Source organism: Hippopotamus amphibius, chromosome 11 (assembly GCF_030028045.1).
Source record: "Hippopotamus amphibius kiboko isolate mHipAmp2 chromosome 11, mHipAmp2.hap2, whole genome shotgun sequence".
Classification (NCBI taxonomy): domain Eukaryota; kingdom Metazoa; phylum Chordata; class Mammalia; order Artiodactyla; family Hippopotamidae; genus Hippopotamus; species Hippopotamus amphibius.
In genome coordinates, this window is record NC_080196.1 from 42,757,553 (window position 1) to 42,775,416 (window position 17,864).

The window sequence follows — 17,864 nt, forward strand, 5'->3', positions numbered from 1 at the left end:
ACTCCCTAGAGTGAGGGAGGCCCCACACCTGCACGAGGCTCTGCTCGGCCCTGTCTCTCAGGGATACGGGGAGAGGGGCCACCACCCCACTAGCTTTCCACAGAGGGGAGCAGTGGGTTTGGAACCCGTCTTCCACCCCGGACCCAAGAACAGGAGTCAGCAGGAAAGGGGGCGGGGGCTTCATCCGCCCACCCCCCCAGGCAGGCTGGGCTGGGACCTCAGCCATAAGCCCCTGAGGCTGCCGCTGTGGGGCCAGGACAGGGCGGGGGGCACACCTGCTCCTTGAGCTCGCTGAGCTGGGCGGTGAGGTGGGACACCAGCCTCATGGTGGAGCTGAGCTTGTCCTGAAGAATCCGGATCTCGTTCTGCTCCCCCTCCCCCTCGCTGCTCACCAGCGACATGGCCCGCATCCGGGGGAACCAGTCCAGGTTCTTGTTCTGGAAAACATCCCCAGGGGGCGAGTGAGCGTGGGCCTGGCCTAGGAAGGCCTCGTTTAGAAAAGCAGCCGTGTGAGGGGAGCCTGCTTGCACACCCTTGGCCTGTTAGAGTACTCCCCAGGGATGTGTCACGGGCAAATCTGAACTGGCCCAGGTCCTCCCCGAGGCCAGGGTGGGCTGGCAGTGACCCTGTGCGGGCGGGGAGGCTGCAGCACTGAAACGCCAACTTCCGTTAAACTGCCCGAGTCTCCCACTGGTATCAGCACCATCTGTTTACTCTCCTCACACCCTGCGAGAGGCGGAGGGCAGGCCTCTGCACCCAGACCCTGACTCTCCTTCCTTCCTTCCTTCCTCCCGCCACACCCTGACAGCATGCCCCACACCCCAGGAAGATGCAAGTCAGACAGATGGCGCGTCGAGGGAGCAGGGCTCAGCTGAGGGCGGCTGGCATCTGACACGTGAGGCAAAGCCATGTTTCCCAGGACAGAGGCAGAGCGGGAGGGACACCAAGCAGCTTTCTGGTTCCTTGTTGCGAGCTCTGAATTCTCAGACCAACAGATACACCTGCACTCAAAGACCAATCCAAATACACACTCAAAAGAGGTTATAGAACCCCCTCCTCACTTTTTTTCTTTCCTTTTAGGCTGCAATTTCTCTACCGTGCAGTAATCTGAAGATGCACTACATCTGATGGGACTGCTGGGCTTCCTTTCTCCTAAATGCTCCCAGCCCTTTACTACGCACTGCCTTCACTCCTTTCGCTCCTGCGTTGGACAGTGATGCCCGACTTCTCCTAAGTCTGACAATCTAAAGTTCACCCAGGTGCCCTCTTGGCCTGCGACCACCCAGGCTTCAGGAAGCTGCCTTCCCTCCTGCCCAGCTAGGAGAGGCCCCTCAGAAAGGGCCACGGAGCAGCCACCCCAAAAGCAGGGCCACCTCGGGCCCAGGACAACGCGCGCATCCTCTGGGGGCTTTTTCCGGAAGCCCCCCTGCAGCACAGCAGCTGGCGGGGCTCCCGAGGGGCTGAGGGCTGGCTGCAGCTGCTCCTCGTCCCCTGCTGCCTCTTACCAAGCATCCACGGCTGTCCAGACCCGCCCTCCCCAGGCCCACACCTTGATCATCTGGGCCACGTAGCTCTCAGGCCCGGTGTAGTCCGTCTTGTTCTTCACACGGACCAGCACGATGAAGTACAGGTAGTTCCACATGTTGTGCTCGAACTTAATGTGCTCCTCAAATGACACCGTTTTGTTGTCAAACTTGTCCCTCTCCAGACCTGTGGAGGCAGGGAGTGGGATGGGGGTGCCCCCCTCCCCGCCTCCAAGAGACCCAGCGGGCGGGCATGGCCTCTCAATGCAGTGGGGACATTATCCTCGGGCTGAACGTTCTGAGGAACGTAGGCAACAACCTACTCTGGGCTATTTAGGTCCCTTCTGTTTAAAGCAGCAGCCTCACAGCCATGGAGCCCCCACCCTGCCACCGTGCAGTGGGGACCACAGGAGCAGATGCTGGGATCCCGGGTGCCGGGGAACGGAAAGAGCTGGATGAGGGTCCTGTCCTCCAGGGGCTGCCTGCTCCTTCACCTGCAGCGGCTGTGAGGGGACCTGCACTTCATACCGGGCGCAGGAGGAGAAAGCCCTGGACCGAGACCAGACGTTCGAGGCCACTGACCAGGCTCATTTCCTCACCTGAGATCCAAGGAGTTTAAAGGAAGGGTTTCTGAGGCCCTTTCCCGCTCCCTTCTATGATTCCAAATTCAGGCAGGGCCCTGTCCTCCCCAGTTCTGGGATAAGCAAACAGCCACCAAAGCCCAGGGCAGGGCTCTCAGCCACAGGGACCCGGGAAGGGCCAGACTGAGGCTGACAACAGCCTCCTTGGGCAGGAGCCCAGCCTCACCACAGATGAAGCACGTGGTCTTGAGGATTTCTTCCTTCTTCTGCTTCTCGCTGCGCAGGTCTGCAAAGGTGTCGATGATCACCCCGAAGATGAGGTTCAGCACGATGATGATGACGATGAAGAAGAACAGGAGGTCGTAGACCACGCGCGCCGGGAAGAGGGACTCCTGCGGGGGAGGCAGGGAGGCTGGGCCCGGCAGAGAGGGACAGAGGGGACCAGCCTCTCCTCACAGGGTGAGAATCACAGCCAGAGGCCCTGAGCAGGATGAGGACTCCGTGGCCGGGACGAGGCCCTCGAGGAGGAGTCTGGCGTGGGGAGCCAGGCCCATGGGCTCAGGCCTGTGGCAGCCCCGAAGGCTGGTTAGGGGAGGAACTCCTCTGAGCTCTGAACTCCTCTGCCTGCCCTCACACCGCCTGGTCTCACTCGTTCTAGAAACTCTCTGGCCGAGGAACAGCTTCTCACCCGCAAGCCACTGGGGACAGACGGACATTCTGGGAACGTGGAGCTGCCCTAGCCAAATCCTGAGGCCTCCTTACAAAGCCAGATCGGCTTCCCCACCCTGCCTCCCTGGCTGTGGGCCAGGGCTCTGCCTCTCAGATGAAGCCGGTGTGGCCGGGGACCCACCCGCTGTCTGACTCATGGCTTCCGCAGCCGGGGAAAGCCGGGTGCCAAGGTCTTTCCTCAGAGCATCTACAGTGAGCTGGTGGGGATGCCTGGGCCCACAGGGGCCGGGAGAGCTCAGCCCCATGGTAACCGCACCAGACGGGGCGGGACAGTGGGGAGAAGGGGACGCAAAGGTGTGGGGACTCGCAACCCTGAAGACAGAGGGAGGCCGAGTTGCTCTGCCAACCACGACCGGGCGCCGTGGACGGCGGAGGGGGCGGGGTGCTCACGTCTTTGGAGGGCTTGCGCAGAATGTCGCCCACGCCACCGCCGTTGCGCAGCCCGTGGTTCATGACGGTGACGATGCACATGAGCAGGGTGTCACAGGCCCGCTCCGTGCTGTCCGGATCCTCGTCCTCTGCAAGCAGAGCGTGTGCTCAGACCCGGGCCAGGCCACCTGCCTCCGCCCCCACCGCACCCGACTCCCAGGGCACGCTGCCCTCACCTGCTGGGACCTCAGGCACCGAGACCCCCGAGACACAGTCCATGTTGTCCCCACTGCACGTGTCCACAAACGTGGCAGCTCCATGCGGCATCCCCGGGGGGCTGGCTGGAGGAGACAGGGTCGAGGTCAGAAGGCCCAAGGATCTGGCCTCATCACCTCCCCAGCTCTGTCCCCAGCATCACATCCTCCAGGAAGCCTGCCCTGATCCGACCAGCTCCACACTGTCTGGCTGCAAGCGAAGGGTCTACATGTACATGCCCCTGCCAGGCTATGCTCCAAGGGCCGCGAGCGGGGTCTACACCTCCAGCCCTGGCACACGGGCAGCTCCCACAAACACCGAGTTTAACATGAACCACAGGGTCTGCAAACAAGAGTGACCCAAGGCTTTCCCACCCCCTCAGTCTGTCCAGGGAAGTGGGAGGCAAACTGGTGTGAGCTAGACCCCCACCCAGAACCCAAGAGAAGAAATGGAGGCAGGGGGCCTGGTGGGATAAACGCTCCCAGGCCCCAGGCCCAACGCGTGTGCAGGCCTCTTGTCTCCACACACCCGCCCAGGAGAGGCACCCCCGGACCTCTGGAGTGGTTGCCAGGCAGCCGGTCGACCTCAAGAATGAAGTCATCCTTGAGGAAGAGGAAGCCAACAATGGAGAAGAGGTAGACCAGGATGAGGGCCAGCAGGGCAGTCAGCAGGATGGAACGGCCATTCCGGGTCACGCTCTTAATGACATTGAACAGCGTCTCTTCGCGGTAGATGAGGTCAAAGAGCTGCGGGGCAGAGATGGGGACGCCACTGGACCCATGGGCTGCCTGCCTGCCAGTGGTTCCCCCACCTCCCGCAGCGGGGTCTGTGCTTGGACAGGCAGAACCAGGCCAGTGGACCCGTGGGGGCAGGCATCTCCAAGGAACCTGGAGTTCCAAGGTCCAGGAAACAGAGAGGTCCACGGAAAGGCATGAGGGTGGAATGGGCACTGCATACCACACGCAGGAGAAGGACGGCCATCTCTTATGGCACGCTTGCTACGTACCAGGATACACTCTACATGACTTGTGTGCCAGCTCACTTCATCCTCACAATTATTCTACAGGGCAGGTGCTGTTAATTACCCCCATTTTACAGATGAAGAAACTGAGGCATGGGCAGTTAAAAAAGCTCCCCAAAGTTACACAGCTAGGAGGGGCCACACTAGGATGCAAACCAAGATGGTCTGGCTCCAGAGTCCAGGCTTAGACCCCCACTGTACAGGGGAGATGGGGCCACAAGTAGCCATCAGGCCCTTGAAGGCCAACCTGGGGTCCAGTGGAGGAAGACACTAGAAATCCACTCCTCTCAGCCCAGCAGCAAGAGACCTGGGGCTGGGGAACTGCTAGCAACCAGTATGAAGCCCCAACCGCCCCTGCCCCGCTGCCCAGCCCCGCATGCTCGGGCCTCACCAGGATGCTGTAGAAGAGCTCATGGGCAAAGAGGCCCAGGACGCTAGTCAGGATGTAGCCCACGTGGTACAGGAACTCCACGTCCATGACCATGGCCTTATAGCCCCGGATGAAAGTGCCACGGTTGCCCACAAAGCTCACCACGAACACGATCTTGTTGGTTAGCTGTGGGCACGTGCAGGGCATGGAGGTCAGTGCCCTACCACCCACCCTGCATCTCCAACCCTGTTGTCAGGCTCAGCCGGTGCGTAGAGCAGAAGCAAAGGCCAGGACTGCAGGGGAGTGGATCTGAGCTGGTCCTGCTCAGCCTGGCAAATATGGCATTAATGAAAATGCTTCCTGAAATGCATCTGGGCTTCTGGGACTAGAATAGAGGAGAAGCCCCTTGGGTCCCCAGCTCCAGGAAGAAAATGAGATGCAGGTAAAGGAGAATGGGTCAGATAAGACTGCCCTTGGCCTTTACGGTGACTGGGTAAGTTAGGAAAAGGCGCCCGCACTTGCTTGAGGCACTTTATTTCTATGTGTCAGGAAATTGTCATAACACATAAATCTTTGATGCCCTCAATGTGCCTTGGGCAGTGCACAACTAACACTGGGAATCCAGCAGCCCTGAAGCCTGTGCTCCAAAGTGGCTCCTGGCTGGCTGGCTCTGAGCACCTGCTGCCCCGAGTTGTCCAAGGGGACTGAGGAGACACAGAGTGGTCCCAACCTCGGGTCTATAATGAGCTTGGGATCCGAACATGGGGACCGGGGGATGGGGCAGAGCCGTGGCCAGCGGGAGGCAGCAGACCAGCTTCAGGTCCGACTGCGTGACGAGCCCGGGAGGCGGTGGGGGTGGGGGGTGGAGGTCCCCTGGCACTCACATTGAGGGCACCCAGGATGTTGAGCGTGGGCCCGATGCCCAGATAGTAGATGGAGCGCAGGATGAGCGCCACGATGAGGGGGCGGATGCTATAGCGCTTGGTGAACAGGGCCGCGATGGAGAAGCAGATGAGGATCCAAAACAGCAGCGAGATGAGGGGGGAGCCCAGCACGCCTGGGGGCCGGAAGCAGGGACAGAGCGGCTTGCTCAAGCCCACCGCCCGACAGACCCCAGGAAGCCACCCCTTTCTGGAAGCCTTCCCTGTAAGTTCCTGGTCCCCGGGCTGTAGGGCCCTGCCCATCACACCTGCATCTGGAGGCCTAAGGCAGGAGACCCTCTCCAGCTGCTGCTACCATAACTGGTCTCTGCCTTGTACGTGTGTGCGCTGTCCCTGGAGGTCAAGGACCCTGTCCATCCCCGTGATGAGATGTGGAACCCAGAGGGCAGTGCAGGGGGTGCTTCTCCCCACCCTGCATCCAGTTCCCTCAGAGCCTGGCCGGCTCACATCAGAGGAGGAGGCGTGGAAGGCTCAGGACCCCAACCTGCCAGCCCTGTGTCCTCACCTGTGGACGCGCCCTCCACGTAGGGGTAGAAAAAGGCAATAATGATGTTGATAAAAACCGCCAGGTTGAAGGAGATGCTGCCCCACAGGGTCATGCGACGGGAGAACCAGTAGATGAGTGGCATGCCTGGTGGGGGGAGGCGGCGGGGCCAGGGTAAGGGGGGCCCCCGATTAACACGGTCTGCCAGCCCCACGCCAGGCCCCAAGGCCTGCACAAGCTCCAGGCCCCACCTCAGGAGGAAAACGTGATCAGAGCCCTCCTTGGGGCAGGGGTGGGACCCCCAGCAGTAGGCGAGGGAGGCATCAGGGGGATGGGGGAGCAGCTCCGGTCCCCACCCCCGCCCTCCTGCCCGCCCGCGGGGTCCTCACTGCGGAGCTTGCGCTGCCACTCCATCTCGTTGTGCAGGAAGGAGGACTGGTCGAAGAAGTCGCTCACTTTGCTGCCCTGCTCATCCTGCTCGGTGGTGGTGAAGAGCCGGTGCTTGGTCTCCTCCGTCAGGAACTGGCAGATGCCGGGCACCGGGAACACGATCTGCTCCATGCTGCGGTCCTGCCGCACGATCTGGCCGCACATCAGCGCCTGGTCACACCGGAGCCGCGGCCCCCGAGGGCCCGGCCCTCATTCCCAGCCCCCAGCTGTTCTCGCGCCCCACCTCTATCTGGGACGTGTGGTTCTCGTAGTAGGCCAGGGGGTCCTCCTCCTCCTCCTGTGCTGGCGCTGAGGGCTTGAGCATCTGCGACAGCTGCTTGTTATTGAGGCTGAGCTGGGTTGGGGGGGATGCCGAGGTCAGGCCGGGCAGCCCCCTCCTCAAGGCCTAAGCCCAGCTCTGAACTACACCCCACTGAGTGATCCCCACTCAGACCCAGCCCTAAAGTGGTAGACAATCCTGTAGGACAGTCAGCGCCCTCCACAGTCCTGCCCAGGTGCACCTCTACATCCGGCTCCAGGCTTCCAGAACCGCCCCAGAACCACACCAAAGCCTTGTTCCCACTCCTCTGTGCCTGTTCCATCCGGGCTACCAGACCGGCTCCAACAGGTCCTCGGCCCCGCCCCCCAATTCTAAGCCAGCTCTTTATCAGGTCCAAGCCAAGGCCTTGGGCCACAGATCCTCCTGTAGTTCCTGGCCCCGCCCCCGGCCTCATCCCAGATTCCTGCCAGGCTCTGAGCTCTCAGCTCTGCCCTCAGCCCGTCCTCAATTCCTATCACCCCCGCTCCATACGTTCCCATCTAATCTCCTATCCAGTCCCGCCCCTAGACCTAAGCCCCACCCCATCCCAGCCTTAGCCACGCCCCACGCCCAGCCCCATCCTCTGGGCTTCTACCATGGAAGAGATGCCCTCCGCCTCCTCCTCTTGGATGCGCTTCACCGGCTTCAGCAGGTGTTGCAGCTGCTTGTTGTGCCTGGAGAGCTGAGCGACAGCGCAGCGCAGAGTCACTGGGGCGTGGTCACCGCGGGGGCGGGGCAGCCAGGGCGGGGCCGCGGGGTGGGGCTGGTACCTGCAGCGCCAGGATGTAGATGTTGTGGCCCACTTCGCGAGGGCTCACGTCTGAGTTTTCACGCTCCTCCTCCTGCAGGTAGGCCTTCTTGATGACGTCCACCTGGCGGGGCAGGGCCTGCTAAATGCCCTCTTCCTGGGGCACAGGGCGGGCTGAGCCCTGCTCCCTAGCCTTGCATACCGCATCTGGGCCACCCCCCACCTGACCGCCAGCCCAGCCTCACCAGCTCCTGGGGCCGCAGGCTGATGAGGATGCGCTCAGCGTTTTCACTGTCGTGCCGGCTCTCCATCAGGGCCAGGAGCAGCTTGGAGGCGTTGTCCTGGGGGAGAAGGCCACAGTCTAAGGGCCCCCGCCACTGACTGCCCCATAACAGCCTCTCTTGGCCCGTAAGTCCCGTGGCCTTCTTGTTCCTCTGACCCCTAGGACTAGCTGCGAAGGGTGCTGCGTACCCAGCCCACCCACAGGCCGCCCTCCCCCACCTTGTGGCAAACACACTAGCCCCCAGACAGCTGGCACGGACACAGGAGGCCCTCAGATAAACCCGGAACACGTCTGCTTCTAGAGCACGTGTACATCCAGCACGTTTGCTCACACATGCACTCGTGTGTACAAATAAACATGCGCAGTTACACACCTGCACATGGCACCCATACTTGGCACACGTGAGGCCCACACCGCACACAGACACACACAATGCTAACATTACACACACCAGCGTATGCCCTCAACACATCACACGCACAGCCACGCAGGCTCACACGGGCTGCCACAGGCCGCACCTTGAGCTGCAGCACCAGGTCCATACGGTACTTGCACAGGGGACTGATGTCATTCAGAATCAGCGCGGTGATGATGTCTATGCCGTTGGACTCATGCGTCACGATGCAGGTCTGGTGGGAGGCAGGGGTGGCGGGGGACACGCGCCCAGGCCGCTCAGAATCACGGCCGCTCTCCGGGCCTCCCCCACGTCCACGTGGCCACGCGCCCCCCAGGGCTCACCTGGTTCTCGTGGCAGGGACCCTGGCAGTACTCGGTGAGCGTCTCCAGGGTCTGGATGACGAGGCCCACGTTGTCCTCGTTGATGTAGAGCCCCAGCAGCCCCAGGCCGCCTGTGGTGCTGCCGCACATGATGTCCAGGAACTGCAGCGTCTCGCACACCAGGTTGTAGTTGGTCTTGTTGTTCTGGCAGCGCAGAAAGTTCTACGGAGCACAGGGGGTGGGGTGGGAGCCTGGCGCCGCTGGGGCGGGGAGGGAGGGGCCACCAGGCTGTAGGGGTGGGGCCTTGCAGGCCTCCGCGCATGCGCGCGGGGCACAGCCATCAGGGGCAGGTGCCGGAGGCGGGGCCTCACCTGCAGGTCCCGGTTGTGGTTCTCGCACAGCAGCTGCAGGAAGCGCAGGATGGGCTGCATGATGAGCACAGACGTGCCCATCTCGTTGCTCTGCGCGCGCTCGCCCACCTCGTGCCCCCGGCGAAGGTTGGGGCCCAGCGAATAGCGGGATGAGGAGCTGGACATCGAGAAGGAGGCCACGCGGCCTGCGGGGTGAGGCCGGGTGAGGCAGGGGCTGCTGGGATCAGCCAGACCCTCACCCTGAGTTCCCACCCTCAGTCCCCAGTCCTCCCACCTCGCCTCGTGCCCACGTCCTCCTGCCTGGGCCCATGACCCGGCTCGGCCCGCAGCCTCTGAGCCTGACCTTTGGCGGTGGGGTCTGCCGACTCCCGGTCCTCACGCGGCTGGCTGCCCAGGTCGCTCATGTTGACGGCCACCGTGGACTTGGTCTCCTGCTGGGCCCGCTTCATGCGGTCGTGCAGCACCTTGAAGAAGCGCTCCGATTTCTTGTCACTCATCATCAGGTTATAGAAGGATTTCTGGGGGTGGACAGTGAGACGGGGGTGGGGGGGCTGGGGGGACAGCCTCAGCACCCGGCCTGGCTCTAAGCAGCCCTCGGCGAGGCCCTGGGGGGCTCCATCCTGCGCCGCAGGGTCAAGGTGGGGGAGACAGCAACACCCCTGTGCCCTGTGCCGAAGGCTGGGGTGGGAGGTGGTCAGGACCAGCAGATGTGGAGGAAGAAGGGCCGGTGACGGCGACACTGGAGGCCTGCACTAGCTTCCTACCCACCTGCATCTGCCATTGGCCTTCCATCGGTTCCCCACACAGCAGCCAGCGGGGTCCCTCTGAAGTCTAAGTCATGTCCCTCCTCTGCTCAAAACCCTGCAGCGGCCCCATCTTCCCCAGAGGCAGGCCCGGGCCCACAGTGCCCATGAGGCCATGTGATGGCCTGCCACCTCCCTGACCCCAGCTCCTACCACTCACCCCTCCTCCATCCCTTCCAGCCACCTCAGCCACTTCCCCTTCATGGCCTTCTGCTGCCAGCTCTGCCCTGTGCACCCTGCCCTACTTCTCCATACGCTCACCTCAGGGTCCTCATTCAAACATTCCCCTCAGGGGCCTTCCCCATCCCTCCTTCTAAGACACCCGAGGCCCACAACTCCCAAAGCCCCCCTGCCTGAATCATCACCGTCCAGCGTGCTCTCTGTATTCCGTAGGGATTGCAGTTAGGGGCTGTTGTCCCCACTAGGATACTAGCACCAAGAGAACATGGCTTTTGTCTCTTTCATCCACTGCTGAATCCTTAGCGCCTAGAACACCGTCAGGCACATAGAAGGCACTCAGGGCAGACTTATTGGAAGAATGAATGAATGAACGAATAGAGATAAATAATCAGAGAGGGCTTTTGGAGAAAGTAGGCCTTTAGTTGGACACCAAAGACTGAGGATGTGGAAGAGGAGGGAAAGAGGCCTGAGCAGAGGCTGAGAGGCAAGCATGGTGGACTCAATAGGGGCAGGATGGTGGGAGACAGGCCCAGGCCCGGCTGGAGCGGGGTGGGAGTGCAGGATAGAAGAGGGCCACGTGGCGGGGGCAGATACGGAAGGCAGAGCCTCCCACGAGTATCCGGACTCACACGGGCCACGGACACCCCGCCCCGCAGCCCCACCCCGTTGGCCTCTGCGACGTGGCACACTGTCCCCCTCCTGAGCAGGGGGCACCTCTCAAGGAGGGGAGCCCCCTGCAGCCCCGCCCCCTCCACACCTGGATCTCAGTGTTGCCGCCGTCCAGCAGGCAGATGGCCAGGCCGATGCTCTCCTGGAAGATCTTCTCGTTCTTGGTGCTGGTGATGAGGTCACACACCAGCTTGGTGGCCCCCTCCTTGTCCAGCCGGCACTGGGTGGCTGCAATCACTGACCAGTCCTGGTCCAGGCCTGGAGTGGGGGGAGCTCACTTAAGCGGGAGCTGGTGAGGGGAGTGGGAGGCAGGCCCAGGGCGAACGGGCCCCCTGGAGGCACGACGGGGGACGTGGTACTGACCAGTGCCCGTGGTGTCCGGGAGGTCCCCCCGCGCGCCAGACTTCCTGTTCTGGAGGTAGTTCTGCAGCAGCATCTTGCGCAGCTGGTTGCCCTGCAGGGAAGGGAGCGAGGCCCATGACAGCCTGTCTCACCACTTACTCCCAGCCCTGCGGTCCTGGCCCTGGGCACTTACCCGGTCCCCGTACTTGCTCTTCTTAAGCAGCATTTGCTGCAGCGTCCTCAGCACCTTGACACACAGCTTCTCCTCCGACTCCATGAGGTCCTTGGTGTGCTGGATCAGCCTGGCCGGCGGGGAGGGAGGGCACACGTAGGCCGCCCCTCTCCCCTCCCAGCCGCTGCCCCTGCCCCCAGCCCTCTGACCCCATGGGCCTTCCCCGTCTTGGGCCGCGTTGCCCCTGCCGCCGCCATGCCCCGGCCCAGCATTGCACTCACTTGGACAGGAAGCCCCCACTCTCGCAGCGCTGGTAGGCCTCACTGCCCTCCAGGAAGAGCAGCTCGGGCCAGTGCAGCACGTCCACCAGCACGGACAGCTCGGCCTGCACCAGGGGCTTCAGGCGCTCCTCCAGGGTCGTGATGATGTCCTGGGGTGGGGCGGGCAAGAGAGAGTCACCACTGGGCAAGGTGCAGGCCACCCATACCCGAGAGATGACCAGGGCGTGACTGCCTGTGCCTGTCTCAGGGGCCCTGGGCCCACGGAGCCATCCAGGACAGAGCGTGATGTGATGTCTGTCTGCTCAGAGCTCCTGGGTGCACCCTGGCATTTCTCCCAGCCCCTCCTCTAGCTCTGTGTGACCGTGGGCAAACCTCTTGCCCTCTCTGGGCCGCAATCTCCTGCCCCATGGGGATAGTAACTCACCACACCCCCTCTATAGGCCGGTGAGACAGCGGACAGTGTGTTATTTAAACACGAAGCTGCTGTTGGGAGTGAGGGGTGTCCCGGCTGCCTTCATGAGCACCAGCCCTGGAATGATGCCCCGCGGTCCCCTGCTCCTAGCAGCCCCGGGAGTGGACGAGCTGGCCAGCCCCTTCCCGGGGAGTGTGGGCAGCACAGGGAGGGACACTCCCCAGCCCCACGCCCACCTGCAGCTTCTCAATGATGTTCTTGTAGTCCCACTGGTTGGCGGTGGGCATGACGCGGGGGAAGGCCCGTGTGGCCGTCTTGTAGCTGGAGGCGTTCCGCTGGGTGGCAGCGGCGCAGCTGGCAGCACTGCTCAGCAGCGAGCTGATGTGTGCGTCCAGGTCCATGGGCAACGAGATGGTCCGGCCCTTGGCTGAGGGGAGAGGGGACGGGGTGCTGGTGGGGGCCGGGGGCTCAGCCGGAGGGGCCAGGCTCAGGGCTGTCACACTTGGGGACAGGGCCTGGGGTGCAGGGGCCCCCACACAGGCCCCCACTTGAACTGAGGTGCCCTCTTTGTTTCCACCCTGGCTCCACTCTGTCCCCTCCCCCTGCTCTCCCACCTCCCTCTCCCTTTCCCTGAGTCTCTTTAACAATCTACAGCCTCCCTCCTGCCTGAGACCATTTGTAAGCCCAAGAAACTCTGCTTGGGGGATGTCACCCAGCACTCTCCTCCAGGGACCTGACTCAGAGGAGAAAACAGCCTCTCTCAACGGCCAAGACGCCAGGTAGACACCAAGAAGGACTTACTGAGCACCACCTGGGAGCGACTGATGGGTGAGCCTGGGGATAAGGTGTTTACGGGGAGGGTGGGCATCCCCAGGGAGGGGCGGGGAGGGAGGGGCTGGCCAGCGCCCCGGCACACTCACCCACCATGGCGAGGGTCCGGATGCAGACCTCCACGGAGCCCTTGTGCTGCTGCTGCAGCCACGGACACTCGAGCAGCCGCGTGGTGGACTGCAGCAGCTGCACCACGATCGTCTGGTGCGTCTGCAAGAGGCAACACACCTGCTGCTGCAGCCCAGCCTGCCCTCCACCCTGGGCGGCCCCAGGCCCGGTGACCAAGGCCCACGGAACCTGGGCGTGGGCAGAGGGACAAGACCTCCAATAGCTACTATGGGCCGTTGTGCCCATTAGAAAAAGGCATCCCCTTTCCTCTCAGCAGTGCACAACCTGCCCAACGGTACACAGCAGCCCTGTGAGAACTCCCCGAGGTCCAGGCCTGGGGCTTATAACCCTATTGCTGACCCTTTTCTTTCTTCAAAAAAAAATTTCAAATAAATTAAAATTGTGGAAAGGGGATATGGTTCAAAAACCAAAAGGTTATAAAAGGGAATGCTTCAAGAAGTCTTGACCCCATCACCCTCATCGTCCCATGCTCTGCCCTGCAGCTACTGAGAGGTGGGGAAAGTTGACACACATCACCAGAGTCCCAGGGGGTCCCAAGGCCCAAACACACGTGTCAAAACAAGCCCATCCTGGCTGGGAGGGTGGGACCCAGTGTTTTTTCACCACTCTCAGAAGCACTATCCCCGCTGCACCCTCAGTCCCTCTACCTATAGGCAGCCCTTTGATTGGTTTCTTGTGTGTTCCTCCAGTGTTTCTTTACGAATTAGGTGGTATAGCAGGCTCCTTCCTCAAAGGAACCTGGGTCTCTTTCCTTCAAGGGGCTCTGGGGCTGTGACCTGGCTCAAGTCTGGGAATCTGGGGATGGACTAAGGAGCTGTGACTCTCGGGGGTTCAAGTCCAACACCTATTCACAGCCTAGAGCTTTTCTGCTTCTACAGACGAGAAACGCTTTAGAAGACTGTCTACCTCTTTCAGTTCTAGGGACACCACGACCAGCTAGCCAACACCAAAGATTCTGCACATCAGATGCTCCTGCTTTGGCTCTGTCATCCACTGCGATAAGCATCACACCTTGTCTTCAGTGCTTAAGGGCTGCCAGGTGTCCCCGGCTACCCCGGGACCCATCATACCAAGTGAATTTAAGAATTCATGTTCTATGGTAGTTCCCACTGTAATTCCTGACCCACGGAAACTGTGAGATAATAAATGTTTGTGGTTTTAAACTGCTAGACTTAGGGCTAATTTGTTACACAGCATTAATAACTATTACATGTGTATATTCTCCTGCTGTATCTTTATGAGCTACAAGCAAATATGAATATATATATCCTGACTTCCCCTTCCCCCGCTGCGCCCACACAGAAGCCACCAGCAGCAGGAGCTCACCTGCAGGGAGGTGCTGTTCTCAGAGAACGGGGAGCTGAAGAAGGCATTGATGGTGTCCAGCACGACAGTCAGCACGTACTTCTCTAGGGTGGGGTCAGCCAGGCGCTTCTCACGCTTACTGCAGACCTGGGGTAGGAGAGACTGATGCCTGGGGGCCCCTCCACTCCCACCGCCTGGAAGGCCACTGGGCCTCCCCCCATGGTCTGCCTGCAGGCCCACACCCCCAGAGGCACGGACCCGAGCCATGTCCAGGGTGAAGTTCTCAAAGAGGGTCCAGATGTGGTTGCTGGTGTAGATCTCCTTCATCTCCACCTCTGTGTCCACGTAGCAATGGTTCACAAAGTTCACATAGGCCATTTTCACCTGGGCAGGCAGGGCTGGGAGGTCAGGGCACGAGCAGGGTCTCCCTCTCTGTGCTTCCCCAATTCTTCCTGACCTTCCCCTTCCTCCTTTGCCCACATCCCCACCACCGCCCTGCCTCCCAATCCCTATCCACTTACCCCATCTTCCCTCCGTCCCTCCCCCGCCCCACCCAGCAGGGCTGAGGGGATGCCTTGGCCTGGCTCCCCAACCCCTGCAGCCTCCCCCACCCTCCAGCCCCCTCCCCCAGCCCCCCAGGGTCCCTGAGTGGACACAGGCCCAACCTCGGTGATGCAGTCCTCGTGCGTCACCACAGACACGACGTCCTCCAGGGGCAGCAAGGACGTGCACTTGATCTCAGTGTAGACATTCTTGCCCTCGGCGCAGGCAGCCAGCAGGTCCACCAGGGAGATGTGGTACATGAGGGGGCTGTGGTCTTCCACGCCGTCCCGGGCAGCCTTCATCATGTCCAGAAGGTGGGCCAGCGAGGCCTTGTCGTTGTAGAACACAACCACGTCGTCACCTGCGTTGGTCAGCTGTGGGCAGGAAGGGGCACATCAGACCCCCTCAGTCCAGCAGGCTCGGGGCCCCACCTCTCTCCTGCACTTCTCAGGGAGAGATTGGGACCCTGGGACTCTGACCCCAGCCCTCACCTGACACTCAGGAAAACCCTCCCTGCCTGAGTTTTTGGGGTTCCCTGGTCCTTGGGGCCCCAGGCTGATGTCTCAGACCCTCTGCTAGGACACCAAACCCCAGACTCAGGAAGGTCCCCCTCCTCTCCTAAGGAAAGAAATCCCACTTGGGCTTATCTCAGAGGCGACTCCTCCAGGAAGTCCTTTGTAATCCCATCCTCTCCCAGCTCACCCTCTCCCTCCCCTGTGCTCCCATAGCTTTAATTTAAACCCTCCAGGAGCAGGCACGGCATCCCTCTCGTGTCAGTGATTGTGCTATTCACAGTAATATAATAATAGCAATTAATAATTAAAACTGCACAGCACTTACGGACAGGATCTCTCACTCATCAAGTCCCTCATCTTGCTTTAGTGTTTGCTCCTTTCTCTCCCTGCTTCTCCCCACCCTGTATGATGCTCCGGAACAAAGAGCATGTCTGTTCCAGATTTAGATTCAGCCCTTCACCCTTCACTTGTTTACTGAGTACCTACTATGTGCCAGACCCTTGAGCCCTAGCAATGAGCACAGAGGCTGTGGCTCCGTCCCCCTGGGCACCCTGCCCTTGGAGCTTACACTTGACTGCTTTCCCCCAGGGATACATGGTCCTTGGCACGTAGCAGGTGTCATTTATTTGTAAATAAACAACAATAAACGATAAATGAAGGAATGAGTGTTTGAGTTCTCTCAGGCCCGTTATCTGAGTTCTACTAGGCACCTATGTTCTCCCGGGCCCTGCTTGTGTCCCATTAGGCCACAGTGCAAGTTCTACTAGACCAGCCTCTGTGTCCTCAGTCCTCCCTCAAGTCCGCTCCACAGCCCAGCACTCCAAGGTCCCTCTGTGACCCACTGTCTGACTCCTCCACGTCTGGGTGCCACCCTCCTGCCACCCAAGCTCCCCGAGCACCGCTCGGCCGCCCTCACCTCAGTCATGATCATGTCCTGGCACTTCTTGACGTACTTGCCCTCGGCCTTGATGACGGTGTGCAGGAAGTCCAGGTACTGCACGTGGCGCCCGTGGGTGGCCAGCAGGTGCACGAAGTGCTGCAACACGGGCTCGCCGATCTCGGAGCACAGCTGATAGTTGTTCAGGAAGATGTGCTGCATGGTCTCCGCCTCCAGCAGCTGCAGGCGGGCGAAGGGTCCGTCAGAGAGGGGGTCATGCGGCCGCACCCCACCCCCGTGCCCCCGGCCCTGTGCCCTCACCCCTGGCGTGAGGAAGAGGTGAAGGTGCTTGTGCAGCAGGGCCTGGTTGCCGGGGTTCCCCGCACAGAACTTCTGCAGGAACTGGTGTGTGTAGCGCAGGATCTCCATCATCTTGGCATCGCTCTGGACACAGAGAAGAGGGGAGAGGGTGCCAGGCCCGCCACAGGACGAAGGCCAGGCCGGGTCTGGGGCCGGAGCTCAGATGGGTGTGGGGTTGAGTCAGGGCTCGGGATATGGAAATGTGTGAGGGAATGAGCGTCAGAGGCTGAGATGAGGCTGGAGGCAGGGAGTAAGGCTAGGGGTTGGGGTCAGGTGAACTTTGAGGGGGGGTCAGGGTCAAGAGTCAGGGTGAAGCTGGGGACATATCAAGATCAAGGTCAGGCAGGGGAGGGGTCAATGGTTGAGATGAGGCTATGTTTGGAGTTAGTGGCCAGAGTGTGCTTGTGGACAGTCAGGGTAAGAGGTCAGGGTGAGGCTAGGGTGTAGAATCAAAGTCATGGATCAAGGAGAGACTGGGGTCAGATTAGGGTCAACATGGGTCAGGGTAAGGAAGTTAAGGGTCAAAGGTTAAAATGAAACTGATAGTATGAGGAATAGACCAGAGAGGGAAACAGAAGCTGGGGTCAGGGTCAAGAATCAGCATGAGGCTGGAGTCAATTCAGCATCAGAGAGGATCAGGATGAGGAATCGAAGGTCAAAGGTCAAGAAGATACAAAGATCATCAGAGAGAGAAGAAAGATGCTGGCAAAGTAGAGGATGTGGAATGCAGCCCTCTCCACAGATGCATCAGGAATACATCAAAAGATGCAATAATTCCCACAGAGAACCAGCTGAACACCAGCAAACGACCTCAGACACCAGAAAGGACTGCAAAGATCCTGACATAACTGGGACAAGCAACCTCTGAAGTCTGGACTGCTCCATCAGAAGTCAAGTAGGAGGCTCTGGGGAGGAAGCACTGAATCCAGATGCTAGACTACTAGGGAGTCCTCAGACACAAGGAAGATTAACTGCAGAGAACTCTCACAGAGCCCTGTATCAGAGTCTAAGACTCGGCTTCGTCTGAGTGTCAGCAATTGCCAGTGCTGGATACCTCACACCAAACTACAAACAAGACAGGAACACAAACCCACCCATCAGCACACAGACTACGTAAAGCCATATTAACCTCACAGATACCCTAAAACACACCACCTGACACGGTCCTGCTCATCAGAGAGGAAAGACACAGAGCCACACACCAGAAAGCAGACACCAGATCCCCCCACCAGGAAGCCTACTCAAGACACTGGACAAACCCCACCACAGGGGCAGAGGGCAAAAACAAGAGGAATTACTACTAGG

General features: G+C 60.6%; 1 protein-coding gene across 6 annotated transcripts in view; it reads right to left on the reverse strand.

Moving 5' to 3' along the window:
- The window catches only part of ITPR3 (inositol 1,4,5-trisphosphate receptor type 3), a 75,244-nt gene that overhangs the window by 3,019 nt on the left and 54,361 nt on the right, over positions 1-17,864 (reverse strand). For 4 of the 6 annotated variants that reach the window (XM_057699914.1, XM_057699913.1, XM_057699917.1 and 1 more), the window contains 29 exons: positions 16,521-16,643; positions 16,239-16,439; positions 14,930-15,181; positions 14,523-14,648; positions 14,286-14,411; positions 12,920-13,040; positions 12,236-12,426; positions 11,588-11,736; positions 11,328-11,436; positions 11,156-11,246; positions 10,881-11,050; positions 9,484-9,658; positions 9,141-9,325; positions 8,791-8,991; positions 8,571-8,681; positions 8,015-8,110; positions 7,792-7,893; positions 7,617-7,703; positions 6,947-7,057; positions 6,663-6,855; positions 6,295-6,420; positions 5,733-5,905; positions 4,870-5,034; positions 4,011-4,203; positions 3,439-3,543; positions 3,224-3,351; positions 2,331-2,496; positions 1,550-1,710; positions 276-437 (listed from right to left, as the gene is read on the reverse strand). In XM_057699914.1, coding sequence (XP_057555897.1) covers positions 276-437; positions 1,550-1,710; positions 2,331-2,496; positions 3,224-3,351; positions 3,439-3,543; positions 4,011-4,203; positions 4,870-5,034; positions 5,733-5,905; positions 6,295-6,420; positions 6,663-6,855; positions 6,947-7,057; positions 7,617-7,703; positions 7,792-7,893; positions 8,015-8,110; positions 8,571-8,681; positions 8,791-8,991; positions 9,141-9,325; positions 9,484-9,658; positions 10,881-11,050; positions 11,156-11,246; positions 11,328-11,436; positions 11,588-11,736; positions 12,236-12,426; positions 12,920-13,040; positions 14,286-14,411; positions 14,523-14,648; positions 14,930-15,181; positions 16,239-16,439; positions 16,521-16,643 — 4,299 coding nt within the window. Of the gene's footprint in view, positions 1-275; positions 438-1,549; positions 1,711-2,330; positions 2,497-3,223; positions 3,352-3,438; positions 3,544-3,985; positions 4,204-4,869; positions 5,035-5,732; positions 5,906-6,294; positions 6,421-6,662; positions 6,856-6,946; positions 7,058-7,616; positions 7,704-7,791; positions 7,894-8,014; positions 8,111-8,570; positions 8,682-8,790; positions 8,992-9,140; positions 9,326-9,483; positions 9,659-10,880; positions 11,051-11,155; positions 11,247-11,327; positions 11,437-11,587; positions 11,737-12,235; positions 12,427-12,919; positions 13,041-14,285; positions 14,412-14,522; positions 14,649-14,929; positions 15,182-16,238; positions 16,440-16,520; positions 16,644-17,864 lie in introns of those variants that run through there. The other 2 variants (XM_057699915.1, XM_057699919.1) reach the window with 2 other exon arrangements.